This window comes from Propithecus coquereli, unplaced genomic scaffold, assembly GCF_000956105.1.
Source record: "Propithecus coquereli isolate 6110/MARCELLA unplaced genomic scaffold, Pcoq_1.0 Scaffold122, whole genome shotgun sequence".
NCBI lineage: Eukaryota > Metazoa > Chordata > Mammalia > Primates > Indriidae > Propithecus > Propithecus coquereli.
The window spans coordinates 5,615,286-5,631,593 of NW_012136303.1; the positions used below are offsets into that span (position 1 = coordinate 5,615,286).

At 51.0% G+C, this 16,308-nt stretch overlaps 1 protein-coding gene across 1 annotated transcript; it reads right to left on the minus strand.

The window, feature by feature from the left end:
• Nucleotides 1-1,436: 1,436 nt before the first annotated feature.
• TMEM74B (transmembrane protein 74B) lies at nucleotides 1,437-6,079 on the minus strand. The gene is made up of 2 exons (XM_012665779.1): nucleotides 5,808-6,079; nucleotides 1,437-2,425 (listed from the first exon to the last, which is right to left on the minus strand). The coding sequence occupies exon 2, from the start codon at nucleotides 2,382-2,384 to the stop codon at nucleotides 1,686-1,688; it is 699 nt and encodes a 232-aa protein (XP_012521233.1). The 5' UTR covers nucleotides 2,385-2,425; nucleotides 5,808-6,079; the 3' UTR covers nucleotides 1,437-1,685.
• Nucleotides 6,080-16,308: the final 10,229 nt, after the last annotated feature.

Below are 16,308 nucleotides of genomic sequence, written 5' to 3' on the forward strand. Positions count from 1 at the left end.
AAACTGACAAAGCAGTGGAAGCTCAGGACTTGTGAATCTTTCACTATCTCGGGGCTTTGTTCTTTTCAAACCACACCCCTTCCACACTACAACAGAACCCAGGAAGCCACGCTGCACAACACTTGCCCCCTCCAGCCCTCCCCCAGCCCTCTGTTCCAGGCAAAACCTGCCAGCAGGAGCAGAAATTTGATCTGTCACAGAAGCTGTGATATTACACTGCCCAGATGTTCAACTCACAGGACTGAACGTTCATGTTACAGCTGATCAGGGCCTGTCTACCCTACAGACCCCATGCCGCCCCCCACCCTCCCACCCTGAGAGGCAGGATCCACGGCCCACATGGCCAATGGGCACGGAGCAAGCAGGACCTGCTTGTGGCAGGGGCTCACTGAACGGGCTCCTTTAGGCTCTTCATACCAGTGGCTTAGAAGGCATGTGCTCTTGCCCTCTAGGGCCGTTCGGACTGAAGGATGTCTCCCCACAGTGCTCAAACACCTGTATCTCCTTGCCCCCTAGGGCCTGCTTCCTCGCCTTGTCAGGGATTTAAAGAGAGTCTGAAGGAGCCTGGAACATTTCACAAGAGAAAGAGAACAAACAGCAATCAACATGGCCAGCATGTCCAGGCCACCCGAATGTGCCTGAATTCTCCCCAGATAAACTGGGGCTGCACTTTACTACTAAGTGGGGGACAGTGAGGTCACAAATATAGCATTAAAAACAATTTTTTTTCTCCTACCAGAATAAGGCAAGAACCAAGAGACATACTACTGGGGAGGAGAAGGTGATGAAGGCCTGCCTCATGCCGACAGAACTACAACAAAGCCCTCACCTTTCTTGTATACGAGATCCTTCTTACCCACAGAACTGGGGGAAGTTGTGCACTTGGCTCTGTAAAATATGTTGCTGCAGAAAATTAGTCACTGCAGGAAGTTAGACCCCAAAACCCAAACCCAGGCTGTGGCAAACTTTGGATTGAACCCAGCCTGATCATGGAGCTCTTTGGCAGGACCACGAGAGCTGTGGGCTGCCTGACTATGATCACCAAGGTCAAGGCCAGAAAATGGCAGGGAGAATGGTTAGTGCCAGGGGGTGGCCAGAGACGGAGGCTGGGCAGAACTGGATGGGCCCGAGGGGTCATCCAGTCCAACCTCCTCACTTTGCAGACAGGGAGACTGAGGCCCAGTGAGGGGAGGATCACAGTTCAGTCAGTGGGAGTACCAAGGGGTCCCCCCAGTGCTGACTTCTTCCCTCATCATGAAGCCACCTCCTACTTAAATGGTCAAGGCTGAAAGGGGCCCAAGGTCATCCAATACCCTCACTCGGCTGATAAGGACGTGGAAGTCCTGGAATTTCCCAAGGCATGAGGAATGGGAAGGGCAATCTTTCAAACAGCTCCCAATCCTCAGAAATGCCAAGAAACCTCATCCTCCAAGAGAAGCAGTTTCCAAACGTTTGTATTTTTAGCAGCAGAAGCCATCTTCTGAACAAAACCTTATGCAAAACCTCAGCTACAAAACAGATCACTGGGCTGCTCGCCCACATGTGGCCTGGGCCGGGCCCCGGGCTCTCCCTCCAGCACCCCGTACTCCTTCCAGGGGCCCTATGTGGAGCTTAGTTTGAAACCTGCGGCCTTTAGGGGCCGTGTGGCCCTGCAGCTAAAGCAGCCAGATAAGGTGAGGTCTCATTTAAGAGACCTGGAGAGTGTGGCTAGTCTCTGGGACCTGGACAACTTCATTCTCCACCAGGGTCTGGCCCCCGTCCCCATTGAGCTGTCTCATGCGCAGGTTAATGGAGCCGTAGGTCTTCCTGGAGCCCCTGCCGGGGACGAAGGTCCGCCGGCGGTAGAGATCGCCCTTGCACAGGGAGACCATGAGCAGCACCGACAGGAGCATGCCGCCCACCGTGAGCAGCCCCAGGCCCGCTATGATGCATTTGTCCAGGTGGGAGCCCAGGCGGGCATAGTACATCTCCAGTCGTTCCATCTCCCGCGCTGTCACTGTGTCCGGGTTGACACGGGCCTCTCGGGGGATGGCGTACGCTGTCACCACCAGGAGGATCCCACTCACCAGGAAAACCAAGGCAGAAACGAAGCCATAATCCACCGGGCGGCTCACGGGCTCCAGGCCTGGCCCCTCCTCTGAATGTAGGGACAGATCGTCCCGCTGGGATCGAGGCAGTGAGGGGATGCCCCCTGGAGGACTGGGGGAGCTGCACAGTCTGGTGTTCCCAGGGTTCTGGAAATGAGTCTCGTGCTCCTCTGAAGAGAAGCAGGCATTCTCCACACCCTCTCTGGGTGGGGCCGCTGGGCCCAGGGGAGATGGTCTCCTTGGGGCCTGGGGACCATTGCTCAGTGTCTTCAGTTCCAGACCAGGGGGAGATGCCATTGGGAAGGAGGGCCCCAGCTCATCCCTTGGCCCCTTGGCAGCTAGAAGAGAAAACAGAAAGTCAGTTGATTTTAACAAACCTCTACCAAGTACCTCCTGGTGGCAGGACATCACACTAGTCCCCAAGCATGTGAAGGTGAGTAAGGCACAGTTCCCACCTAGGGGAACTTGTCGATGGCTTTGGGCAATTCACTTGCCCTCTCTGGGCTTCAGTTTTCCCATCTATAAAATGACAATAATACCCCAACTCCTGGCTTCACAGGGCTGGTGCAGGGATTTAGATAACCCTTGTAAAGTACTCAGAACAGCAAGTGCTCAGTAAGTATTAGCAATGAGCTACCATTATGATGCAGGGGATTTAGATAGAGTGGATAACAGGTTCAAATCCCAGCTTTGCCACTTGAGCTTGGGCAGGTGATATGACCTCTCCAGACTCAGTCTTCTCATCTGTAAAATGGGAATAAAGAAAATGCCTGCCTCATAAGGTTGTTGTGAGGATGTCATAATATAGTGCATGGGTGGTGGAGATGACGAAGATGTTGTAGAAACAAAGAGGAGAAAGTCAAGGGAGCTTCTGGGAGTTGGTGGCGTTTGAGCCAGACCTCAGAGGATGAGTTGGAAATTCTATAGCAGTGAGACGGGATGAGGGCATTCCGGGAAGTGGAACAGGATGCCTCAGAGATCAGCCAAGGCCGGCTCACAAAGCACTCCGAGCCACGCCAAGGAGCCAAAGAGTGACAAGGAGCTGAGATATTGGAGCAGGAAGTGCTGGGATCTGCCTGGGTTTCAGAAGGCAGGAGAACTGCCAGGATGGGAGGGAACGGAGTGGAGACAGGGGTCCAGCAAGGGAGCCAGCAGGTCGTGGATGACAGGGCTGAGAGGTCAAAGAGGAAAGAGCAGACCTGAGAGCCATGACTAAGGTCAAAGTCAAATACCTCTAAGTCAACAGAAGCAGGGGGAGGACACAAGAGGGGAAGGTGAGCAGGGAGCACACTCTATGCTGCAAAGAGGAGATACCCCACCCAAGTACCTGAACACACACCTGCACAGACGGACAGACAGCACATGGGCATTCCCATCAAAGCATACCCACTTACAGCCCATGGGCCATATTTGCCTCATAGAAGTTTTGCTTTGTTTTGTTCCTGGTCTGTTCATTTGTTTTTGGTGAATTAGTTGCCAATATATAAAAAGCAAAAGATTTTACATTTTAAACTTTGAATTTCTGGCTTCTCTTACAAAATGTAAGAATCTGGCCACCCCATTCCCTCACAACACTCAGCTGGAGTTGGTAACTGGGTCCTCCCTTAGGCAGATCTAGTCTCTCCCCGCCAGGTTCCCCCTCAACGCCCTTCCCCACCTGGCCTGTATGATTCCTGACCCACAGCAGAACTGTACCATTCCATCTACACACGACGTCCTGAGGGTACACACACCCAGGGCCCAAGGCGCACAAGTCCCCACACAGCACAGAGACCCCCAGTGCAGAGTGGTTCACACGTTCTACAGACACGTGATTCTCTGCATTCTCACACTTGAGTTTATTCTCTGGTGCTCTGTGGGGTGTGCGTGTGTGTGTTTGTGAGAGAAAGAGAATATGAGCAAATGAATGAAGTGAGAATCAATGAATTGAACGAATGACTGAAACTCAAAGAGTCTCAGTGCAGGAAGGCACATTTTTCAGTCTTTCTGACCTTCCTTCTAATACGAACTTGCATCAGACACTTCCTCTTAGCACACACAGGGCCTTTCATCTGAGTACAAAGCCCGTGTCCACTCACAACCCATTTCTGTCGCTACATCCCTCCTTCCAAGTCCCAATTTAGTCAATGTTTACTAAGCACCTACTACCTGTTGGGCCCTGAACCCGGAATCTCACTCAGGAGTACCCTGTATAACCCTCACCAGCCCCTCAATCAGGAATTAAAGGTAGCCAAGACCCCATGGTGTGTGCGTGGGGGGCCGGGCATTGAATGCGGTTCCCTAAGAATTATCACCTACAACTCTGCAAACCCGCACACTGGTGTCATCACCCCACCCTCACTCCCTGCTCTTCCAGCCCTCATACATGGACCCCCCACTTTATCCAGCGGTTTAACAGCAACAGGGAGCATTTCAAGGGCAGGGGTATGTCTGAACTCCGTCTGGGTCCTCAGTCCTGGCCCAGACTGCTTTCACTTTCCAGTGAATAGAAAGGAAAGGTGTGTTGCTTGGCTTTTTACTCTGAGCACCCAAAGCATTTCCTGAGTGGAAATGAGTGGTACCAGGGCCCGGGAGTGGGTGCTACATGGATGCTCAGATGTGCCCCCTCATCCTCAGCACCTTCCACAGAACTCCGCCCCTAATGTGGCCCAGGAACCTCTTCCCCAGACTGACATATTGATGCCTCCATAACCCAGAGGAAATCGGGGGCACCCAAGTTCTGGGAGCAGGGCTCTCCTTCACCCTGCAAAAACCCAAAACTTTTTCAATAGGATGCCAGAGTGAGGGGGCAGAGAAGAAAGAGGTTCCTTCTCCCCCCAAGTTAGGATGTCTCCCTGCTTCTCTCATGCACAGGTTCAGAGATACCCACCAGTTACACAAGGCCATGCTGAGTCAATTACCCAAACATAAGCAAAAGCAAACTGACAACATACCGTGCCCACCGTCCACACCCCACAACCCCACTAGTTACCCTTCGATTTCACATGCAGTCGTACAGGTCCTGAAGGAAACACTCCAGTTCCACGCTCAGCCCCCCAGGGGCTGTCCCCACATGCAGTACCCACAGATACCTGGAAGCCACGTAGTGAGACCCATAGATCTGCGGGCCACACTAATACCCACACCCCAGGAGGGGGCGGAACTGGTTACACATACACATACACACACACACACGCTCTCACACTTTACTCCTAGGACTGCTAAAATCCAAGCCAGATCCACCAAGACCCGCCGGGCCCAAGAGCCCACCCACCGCGGGCACTGACACAGGGGGAGACGTACGCACGGCGGATGTGGATGAAGCTTCAGAAAACCCAATGGACAGGCACACGCAGGAGTTGTACACAAAGCCTTGGGGCGCGCAGATACGCACACGCAGGTCCACGCTGTTATACCCAAAGTTCCGCGCAGAAAGCCCCAGCACGCCGCTGCCCACCGCGCCCGCGCGCCCGCCGGCCCGCAGTTCACACCCCCTGCTCCTGCCCTTGACCGTAAACGCGGCGGGCCGGGCCAGGCCGGACAGGACCGGGCGGCGCCCGCAGCAGGGAGGCCAGGCGGCCCAGGGAGGCCAGGTTCCGCGGGGGCCGGCACGCACCGGGTGCCCTCGCCGCTTGTCCTTCGGCGGGCCGCGAGGTCAGGCTGGCTGTCCTTCGCCGCCGCCCTCCGCCTCGGGCCCTCGGCCTCCAGCCGCCCCTCGCGGCACCCTCTCCGCGTGCGTACCTGTGCCGGCCTCCCTCCCTGCCTCGGCACGCGGGCAGCGAAGGGCGCCGGGCGGCCGGCGGGCGAGGGTGCGTCCTCCCGGGGCGCCCGCCCTCCTCCCTGCAGCCGGCGCCCACCCGCCGGGGTCTCTGCTGCGGCGCAGCCCGGAGGGCGCGGGCCTGGCCACCACTGCCTCGCCCTCCCCGGCTCCCGCCTCCTTCCCGGCCCGGCCCGGAGCCGCTGCCGAGGCGCACGTACCTGCTCGCGCCGCGCGGAGCTGTACGGCGGCGGCGGCGGCCTCTGGGGGGCTGCGGGGACGGAGGGACAGGGGAAGGGGCGGGGGCCGGGGATCGCCGAGCACCGCGGATGGAGCTCCGCCCGCGGCCGGCGAGGGCGCCCGGAGAGTTAGCGCAGGGAGGGACGGGGAGGCGGGCGATGGGCCGGGGTAAGGATGTGAGGGTACCAATCCATCCTCCTTCCCCTGCGCTCAGGGCAGATCTGCACCGCCTGCACCCAGGCTTAGGGCACTGGAGCTTTGAGCCCGCGGTCCCCGGGCGCAGGGGCGGGGCGGGGGGGTTGCCGGAGAAGACCCCTCCCCCGCCGCCTGCCTGTCCCCACCGCCGCGGAGCCTCTATTGCGCCAAGCCCGGATGCCCTTCCCCCTCCCCACCTCTATCCTCCCACCTCCCCACACACAGCCCTCGGGTAGGACCCCGGGTCCTCTCCGAGGTCCTTAGGTCCCGACAGTCTCCTCAGGCGCGTGCGGTTCCGTGGCTCAAGGGCTCCACCTGAAGGCTGAAAGGAAGCATCTGACGAACCCTCCTCCCCCTTTCTCTGCTCTTTTTTTTCCTCTGCGGGACAGTGGAGCGCACAGCCTGAGAGGGATGCTCTCTTGGGGCACTCCCAATGGCCACACACGCCCTAGTCCTCCAAGGCCCAGCCGTGGTGCCTCCTCCCCTAGGATGCCTGCCTGGTGGCTGGCTCTCACACACGCTCCTCCACCTCGGCGCGCCTTTGCCTTTGAACTCTGACAGTTGCACTGTTCTGTTGAACGGCCAGCCCCTCCATCAGACTGGCAGCTCCTGGACAGCAGGGCCCATGTCTGATCGCCCGGAACCCAGCAAGTGGGTGTGGGTGCGCAGGTAGTGAGTGGGGTGACATTTCCTTCCTTTACAGGGCAGAGATTAAGGTAAGTTGAGTGAAGTGCCCAGAGCACAAAATTCAAGGAGACATTTCTTTGGGGGCCCAGGCCAAGCCCAGAGTGAGGTTTGGTCCAAAGATCATGGAGTTTCCAGGAAGACTCGGTGGCCGGCTGACTTGAGTGGCCTCAGGTAGTTCCTCTTACCTCTCTTAGCCTCAGTGTCCACCTCTGTCAATGGGGATCATGAAAACGAGGCTCTTGGGGGCACTGGGACAGCCAGCAGAGGTGGGCCATGTGGGAGGACAGCCAAATGCGAATGCCCTGTCCTGGCTCCTCAGCCACCTCATGGACAGAGCCTGACTGATCATCCTCCAAAGGCCTGTGCAGTCCTCACCAACCAGGAGACTGGAGGTCATCCTGGAAGCTGGGTGCCCGTGCCTTTGAGGCCAGCATAGCACCAGGGCTAGGAAGGCCATCTTCTCCTCCCCACATTCCAGAGGCTTGACCTGTTGTTAGGGACTTCAAAGGGAGGCTAGCTCTGGCCCCAACATCCCAGCTGTACCCCCACATTTGTGTGCCCTTGTGCAAAGGGCTCTCCTCTTAGGGTTCAGTTTCCTCATCTGCGAAGCGGACTTAGAAAGGGTCATGGGAATTTAGATGAGACACTTGCCTTAAAGTACTCACTGTTCCTTCCCTCGGTCACGAACAGTCCTGCCTCACCACCTTTGCCTTGGCTGTTCCTTCTGCCTGGGGCATTTTTCCTCCTGATATCCCCAGCGCTCACTCCCTTGCCTCGCTTCCTCCATCTTTGCTTCAATGTCACCCTTCCCGGACCATCCTTTTAAAAACAGCAGCCACACCCTTTACTCCTTATCAGCTTCTGACATTAGTTTCTTTGTTTATTGCCACCAGCACTAAAAAAAAATAAGTGCCAAGAAAGTAGGGGCTTTGCCTGTTTCCCTTCCTGCTGTATCCCCAGATGCTGGAAAAGGAACTGACACCTGGGAGGTCCTTGCTAAGTACTCACTGAATAAAGAACAGAGAAAATGAGCAAATATTTATCGAACACCTATTATATACTAGCTAACTAGGTAGTGAAACCAGCTAGACTCCATCCCTACCCTCAAGATGCTCGTATTCTAGTGGGAGAAAGGGATAAGGAAATGTAACATTACAGCTGTAGTAAGTGCTACGAGCCAAGGCACACAGTGCTGTGTGAGCCTCAAACAAGGGTGCTGACCTAGTCTTGGGGGTAGGGATGGCTTTCCTGTAAAAGTGAGGACTGAGCTGAGATGGGAAGGAGGAGTGAAGGCAGCCAGGTCAAGAGGGTAGGGAAGGGAAGTCCAGCAGAGGGCTGAGCATGGACAGAGTCCCTGGGGCAGAAGAGAGCATGGTGAGTATGAGAGTAGAAGGAGACCAGTGTGGTTGTCATGGGGGGCTCATTAAGGAACGTGGTAGGGGATGAGGCTGGACTTGTCAGCAGGCCAGGTCACTGCAGAGCCTTATAGGCCAAGGAGTTTGTTCTTTGTCCACAGAGCGGGGGGAGCCACTGATGAGAATGGGGAAAGGGTTAACAAAACCTTTTCCTCGGCATGAGAATTTGACCTTTGGTTAACTGTCAAGCTCTGTTCCCTGGAAACAGATAAACGTATGTCTGCTATGTTACTAAGCAACATTGCTTATGATAGAAAATGACCTCCTGAGGAGGGGGCTAGAATGATCCATGTGGCAATGGATTAGAATTGGAGGTATCAATATGAATTTGTGTTTAGTATAGATGCAGAGGATGATATATAGCAATAGTCATAGATGTATATACACGGGTAGTATACACATGTACATTTCCTTGCTCTATCAGCTGAGAGGGTCTAGAAGCAATGCTATTCCATAGCAATGAACACACGTACTACCAAGATCTTGGTTTCTAATACCATTCTCCAATGAAAAGATCCACGGCTCCTTGGCGAAACGGCTGTTTCTAGAACTTGGGCAGGAAATATACAAGATAAACCTGGAGTATAATCTTACAGTGCCAGAAAGTAACGAAATGCTAAACACACACACACACACACAATGATGGGAGTATGTCAAAGAACATACAGGCCAATTGTAAGTGCTCCCAATGACCAAAGCTTGAAAATTTTAAGCAACGAAATAAATAAAGTAATATTAGATTGTAACAGAAAGTATGAAATAAATATCCTTGAATCCATACTGATATAAATAACTGAACAAATATATGAACAAATGGGAAGAAAAGATAAATCTCCCACACAGAATTCCAAATTCTATATACAGATACTCAGTCCTCAAGGAGGGGGAATATAACTCCCCAATTCTTAACTGTGGGCTGCCCGTAGTGACTTCTTTTCCGAGAGTACCTTATGGAAAGGGGGAAAAAGAGTAAGTGTACAGCGGAGAAACCCAACAAACCTCATCCAGGTGATCGAGGTCAGTATCAACGGGTCAACACAACACTTGATAGTATGTACCTTTGATATGATGTGATGAAATGGCACTTCACCTCTGTGGTCTTCCTCCCAAAAACCCATAACCCCAGTCTAATCATGAGATAAACATCAGATAAATTCCAACTGAGGGACAGTCTACAAAATACCTGACCCGTTCTCAAAACTGTCAAGGTCATGAAAAACAAGGAAAGTCTGAGAAATTATCATAAACAAGAGGAGCTTCAGGAGACATGACAACTAAATGTAGTGAGGTATCCCCAGTGGGGTCTTGGAACAGGAAAAGGACATTATGTAAAAACTAGGGAAATCTGAATACAGTATCGACTTTAGCTTAGCTAATAATAATGTATAAATATTGGTCCGTTAATTGTAACAAATGTACCATACTAATGTAAGAAGTTAGTAACAGGGGGGAGTGGGTATGGGGGACACAGAAACTCTCTGTACCATCTTCCTAATTTTTCTGTAAATCTTAAACTATTCTTTAAAAAAAATGAAGTTGTTGTTGTTTTTAAACCCCCTGACAGGTAAATTGCATCTGGACTGGGAGGAACTATACATACCTGGTGGAAAATTCATACTTTGGGCCTCCTGAGCATGGTTACTCATGTAACTAGGTAAGGCCAAAGATATTGGCTCCCGTGGGATGTGAAGCTTTTAAGCCAATATTGCTCCTGCACTGACTGTTGGGGAGTTTCTCTTGCACCTGAGCGGTACTGCTTGGCTGGATGAAGCAAGGACTCCTGCCGAGAGGAGCACCTGATGACATTGAGTGCTATGCCTGCAAGCTGAAGTTCTGTCCTACATCCTTTAGAGTAGGTCAAGGCCAAGTGCGGCTTATGGCCATCTGTTGAGTCTGAGTGTGTAGTTGAATCTAAGAAGATCCCTCTGTGGACATTGCAGCTGGTGGGTGATAAGCAGGGGAGTGATGTGATCAGAATTGCACTGTGAAAACATTCTCCCTCTGGCTACTCCCAGGGCAAAGGAACAGAGAGAAAACAGACCATGTGGGAGGTTATTGTGGTCATGCTGCCACACGGGAAGTCCTCCATCAAAAAGCTGCAATTGTGTATCTGTGGAGACCTATGATCTGTGAGAGAGAGAATAGGACCTCTTGTAGAACATTACGGTATCACTTAATTCAGAATTTACCAAAGGGTAGTGGCATATGACATGATTTTAGGTGCTATAATATATAGATAAATATTTCTGCATAATAAGTCACCCCAAAACTTAGCATTTTAAAAGAAAGTCATCATTTATTTGCTCACAGTTTGAGCTGGTCTCAGCTGGGACAGCTCAACTCTCTTCTATATGGTGTTAGCTGGGGTGACAGAAAGAGCTGGCAGTTGGCTGGAAAATCTCAGATTGACCATGTATCTGTGGGCTTGGTTCTGTCAGTCGGGTTTTTCCATTCTCTTCCACATGGCCTCTCCACGTGGCTAGCTTGGGCTTCCTTATATAATGGTGGTCTCAAGGTAGTCAGAGTTCTTACATGGCACTGAACTTTCTCCAGAGCACAGAAGGAGAAGCTGTTGGGTCTTCTTAAAGCTGAGACCTGGAACTGGCACCACACTGCTTCTGCTGCATTCTATTGCTTTGTGCAAGTCACAGGCCAGCCCAGATTCAAGGGGAAGGTACAGGCACTGGGAGGCAAGGATCACTGGGGGCGTGAAAGTAACAGCCTCCCGTCATCCATACCGTATCTATACACATACATGTGTGTATATTCATTTTAATTACTAAGTATTGATTTTAAATTGTTTTAGAAAAATATACAACTAGCTCATGAAACCAGAAATATCATGGACAATATTGTTTAGAGTAAGGGGAGAAAAAAATGAGTCTATATGAAGTTAGTGCAATAAAGGCTGCTGATTTCCTCCAATATTCACTCACTCTTTATTCCACTGGGATAGAATCCTTGATCAACAGCTGACACAGTGCACCCAGAGCAAGGATTCCATTTCCCAGCCTCCCTTGCAGCTAGGACAAGTGGATGACAAGCCACTAGGACATCAGAGGAGGTGGCACGGAAAAAAGGCTTTAAGTGTCCTGAAAAGAAGGGAGTATGCCCTCCTCCTCTCCTTTTGTCCTTCCTGCTTCCAGGATGCAGACCTAATGGCTGGCACTTGAGCAGCCATCTTTGGCTCATGAAGTGGATGCCTGATAGGATGGGAGAACAACAAAATTGAAGGAACCTGGATCCCAGATGACCAGATGGAAACACCAGCCTGAAATAGTTCCCCATGCTTTTATGTGTGAGAGAAGTAAACTCCTATTTCCTGTAAATTACTATTACTTGGGATTTTCTGTCACTCAGAAGAAGTATTCCTATCTCATATGGTAAGTTTAAAGACAAATATAAGTAAATCAAAGTGAATGTGGCAGGCAAAAATCTAAGAGGTATATGAGTGGCTGAAAGTTGAGAAATATAGATCCAATCCTATGTCCTGTGTTCCAGGTGAGAAAACTGTGAAACAAGCCAGAAGTGTGTCCAGAGGGTGATTTAAAAGAAGTAATAACTCAAGTGAAACTGAGATTTTGCTAGGTGAAGGAACGAGGGGAGCAAGGAAAAGTATTTTTGGAAGAGGAAACACTCAAAAGCCCACAGATGAAGTATTAGCAATGAATTATTTGCTTATTTTATTTGACAAACACATATAACCCTGCTCGTATACCAGGCATATGTTTTACAAATATTAACTCACTTGATCATCTTAACCACCTTATCATGTAGGTGCTACTATTATCCTTATTTTAAGATAAGGAAATCGAAGCATAGAATGATTAATCACTATGGTTATTAATACATACAACTGGTATCTCACAGACCTGGGATTCAAAACCAGATTTCAGCTGATTACTTCTAACTGTTATGCTGGGTTTCGTTGTAAATTTTCAAAGCATTCACAAAATTCTTGAGGGATTTTTAATGTCACCTTCCTTTTCACATTTGGGAAAGTTGAATACCAGGGAGAGAAGAGATTGTCCTGTGGCCACAGTGAGGTAGCAGGAGTCCAATCAGACCCGTGGTGTCTTGCAGAATGGTGCCTTCTTGATTGATTTGAGGACCCCAGATGGACCTGAAGTCCCAGGGCTAAGTGGCCACATGCCTACTCTCCCAGTCTCCACTCACTTTCCACCTGTTTCTCAGAATCTGGCTGAGTTCGAGCGTCTGGGTTTGTTTACTTGTTTCATATGCACCCCTGGCACCAGCCTGCTCATTTGGTTTTCCTGGAGCTGTAATACTTTATGGAGCGGCCCTGACATCACGGTAATGGGACATGGTTCAAGGATTTGAGGAGATTAATGGACGGTCACACTCCAGGCCCTGAAAGGAGTGTCCACAGACACACCCACATGTGTCTGGCAAAGCCTCAGGCAGCCCAGCTGACATTCCCTCCCTTCCACCTGCTCTGTCTGGAGCTCCCAGCCTTGGGCAATGAAAAACCTGAACATTGTGTTCTATCCCTGCTGTGGAAAGAGAAAGGAGAAGAGAGGGGGAGGAGGGAAATCGAGACTTACGTTCCCAGCTTCTGTAAGAGTTAGTGCCCCCTAAGCCCCATCCCGGCAGCTTGCCTTGTCATCTCCCATCTAGGTTTCAAGCCACTCCCTTGGAAGAAGTTAGGCCCAGGAAGAAAGGAGGAGGAGCCTTGATGGGGGTCGCTTGGTGGAGCAACTCCGGTGTGGCAGTCCCTGTGTGTATGTTATCTCACTGGCCTCTCTACGCTCTGACAAATAACCTGGAGCTCATTCACCAAGAGAGGGAATTGGAGCTCAGACCAATCAGGCTACTTGCCTCAGAGTCACACCCAAGGCTAGCAGAGGCCAACGGATGCTGTTCCCTTCGTCCTACTCTGCTTCAAGAGTCTCCACCACCTCACCAGGGTCAGGGGCTGCCCTTCATCCCCAACAGAAGGTGCAGGATGGTGTCCTAGATACATGGGCATGGGACAGGTGTGTATAGGACACAGGTACACAGGGCATGTATGCACAGAGCAGAAGGGCTAGGATACCCATGTACAGCTCAGGTGTGTACAGAAAGTGGTGCAGGGGACTCACATGCACAGGGCACATGTGGATAAGACACTGTCATTGTGCCTTTGTGCTGCTTTAACAAAATACCTGGGGCTGGGTAACTTATAAAGAATGGAAATGTATTTCTTACAGTGCTGGAGGCTGGGAAGTCTAAGATTAAGTCTCCAGCATTGGTGTCTGGTGAGGGCTTCTTTCTGCTTCTAGGATGGTGCCCGGTTGCTGTGTCTTTATACAGCAGAAGGCAGAAGAGCAAGAAAGCACTCCCTTCAACCTTGAGCCCCTTTAGATGTGTGCAAATCCCATTGATGAAGTCAGAGCCCTCATAACTTAATCGCCTCCCAAAGGCCATACCTCTTAATACTGTTGCATCGGGCATTGAGTTTCAACATGAATTTTGAAGAAGACACTATCATTCAAACCATAGTAGACATGCTGTAGATTGAGTTCTTCCAGAAGTAGTCCCGAGACAAGAATTTGAGTGCAAGTGGTGTATCTGGAAGGTCGTCCCAGGAAGCACAGTAGAGGGGTGGGGAAGCCAGACTGGGGAGGAAGAGCAGCCAATACCCTGCAGAGGCATCAAGGAGCAAGTGACTACTGTGGGCCATGGGAGCTCAGTCCTGCTGGATTGAGTATTGTCCCATCTGAGACCTGAGGACATGGAGGTGTTTATCCACCGGCACCTGTTTGTCATTGTTGAGGGCTATTCCCAGCACTTCCAGCCTGTCCTGGGCACAGGTTGAGCATGCACAGATTCAGATGTGCTTGCACTAGGAAGCCATAGGCACACATGGAGAAGGTGAGTGCCAAGGGGATAGGGATGGGGTTCAGAAGCATTTGCTACAGGACACAGGGTTACAGGGCGTGTGTGTTCAGGACCCACAAGGACACAGATACGGGGCATAGTCAGAGAACAGATGATTGAGTTTTAGCCTTTCTTGTCTGGGCCATAGGGAGAGCCTGCTGGAAGGCGGTAAGGAGCTGCAGAAGGAGAGAGACGATGGCCCCCCACGCCACCTGGTGCTTTGTCTCCATGCCCCTCTGGCTATCATGATGGTAGGTGCTTGCATGGCAGGAAGGGAGGGTGGGAGGGCTTAAATGCTCTCACAATGCAAAAGCTTCTCTCTGCTAGACTTCCACCTCATTTGTATTTTATAAAGTGGATGAGGGCTAAGGTGCCCAGAATAGGGGAGAGAGCAGCTTCCAAGGGTAGGAAGATCCCTGGACTAGGAGTTGGGCACAAGGGCAGAGCTAAATGACATCTCTGAGTCCTACTTTCTCTATCCAAGAGATAGGAATAACTCTGCCCTCATGTCTCAGGGCAGATTGCCTGCCACTCTCATATCTTGGTTTCCCTGTGTATCCAGTGAGGGTCACAAAGTCCTGTCTCTGCCATGGAAGGAGCAGAAATGGACATGAACAAGGTAACACTTGGGAAAGAATAAGACATTTAAATACATAGGTGGGGGGATTATGGAAAGGGCTTGGATGGGGAAATTAGGAAACTTGGCTTCTGCTCTAGTTCTGCTGTTATATTGTTAGGATATTGATTTGACTCCTATAATAAAGAGATTCAAAATAATTGTGCCTTCAATAAAACAAAATTTATTTCTCTCTCATGTAAAAGTCTTCTTGGCAGTTGAGGCTGACATGGTGGTTCACCAATCACAAGAAACCTGGGTTTCTTCTATCTCGTTGCTCTGCCATCCCCTACCTTTTGATCCAAGATAGCTGCTCCAGCTTCAGCCCGTATCACTACGTTGCAGTCAGCAGAAGGAGGACATGGGGGAAAGGGAGGCACCCTCGACACAACCCAGAGATTGAACATATCACCTCCATTTGCATCCCATTGGCTGGGATTTAATCACACGGCACACTTACTTGCAAGGGGGTCTGGGAAATGTAGTCTTTTACAAGTGTGAAAGGGAGAAGAGCTATCAAAGGATAACCTGCAATTTTTGTCATAGCCGCTGACTTGCTTGGGCTCCCACATCTCTGCCTGAGCTACAGTTTCTTCGTTTGCAAACTCATTCATTCATTTGTGTAATATACACACAGAGGGGTGTGTGTATGTGTGTGTGTGTGTGTGTGTGTGTGTGTGTGTGTGTAAGGCATGTGATATTACCTGCTGGGCCCTAAGCCCTGAGAGGGCAGGTATGAAGTCTTTCTTGTTCATCACTCCATCCCCAGCATCACGGCAGGGTCTAGCTCCTGCAAGCCGTATTGCTGGCTGCCCACGGATGATGAATGCATGGCCATTCTGACTTTCATATTGGGTGGTGACATTTTCCCCACTCAGGGGTTTAAGTTCTTTCCTTTTCCAGGCTCCATCTTCCCTCATCTCCGCGTGCTAAGCCTTTCTGAGCCTATCAAGTAAAATGTGCTCTGAGCCAGAATCCTGAGCATGGATTAAAAATAAATGAAAGTGCATCAAAACAAGTTAACCACAAGAAATGGCTTTCCAGGGTAATTAGGTGTCCGCGCTAGACACCAAGGCCAGAGTACCAGATTCTGCCAAGTGCTCCTCTCAATACCGCCGCTGTGTAGGGCAGAGGGCAGTTTGAGCCCCTGCTTGGCCCTCCACTGTTTGAAGACAACAGGCAAGACCCTCCCGACACAGGTCGTCGGGAGAACAGGTTCTGATTCCAGCTCTGTTGCTTACCTGTTGGAGTAATCCTAGGGAAATTCATCCTTCTCTGAGCCTCGGTTTCCTCCTCTGTGAAAAAGTTGTCACCAATAGGATCTACCTGAAATCACCTATAAAATGCAGGTAATGTTGGTACCTACCTCATAGGCAGAGGTTCCCAAACTTTCTCAGTTCACAGCACCCTTAGCATCTTAGTAATTTTTTCACAATGTGCCAGGTCCAAAGA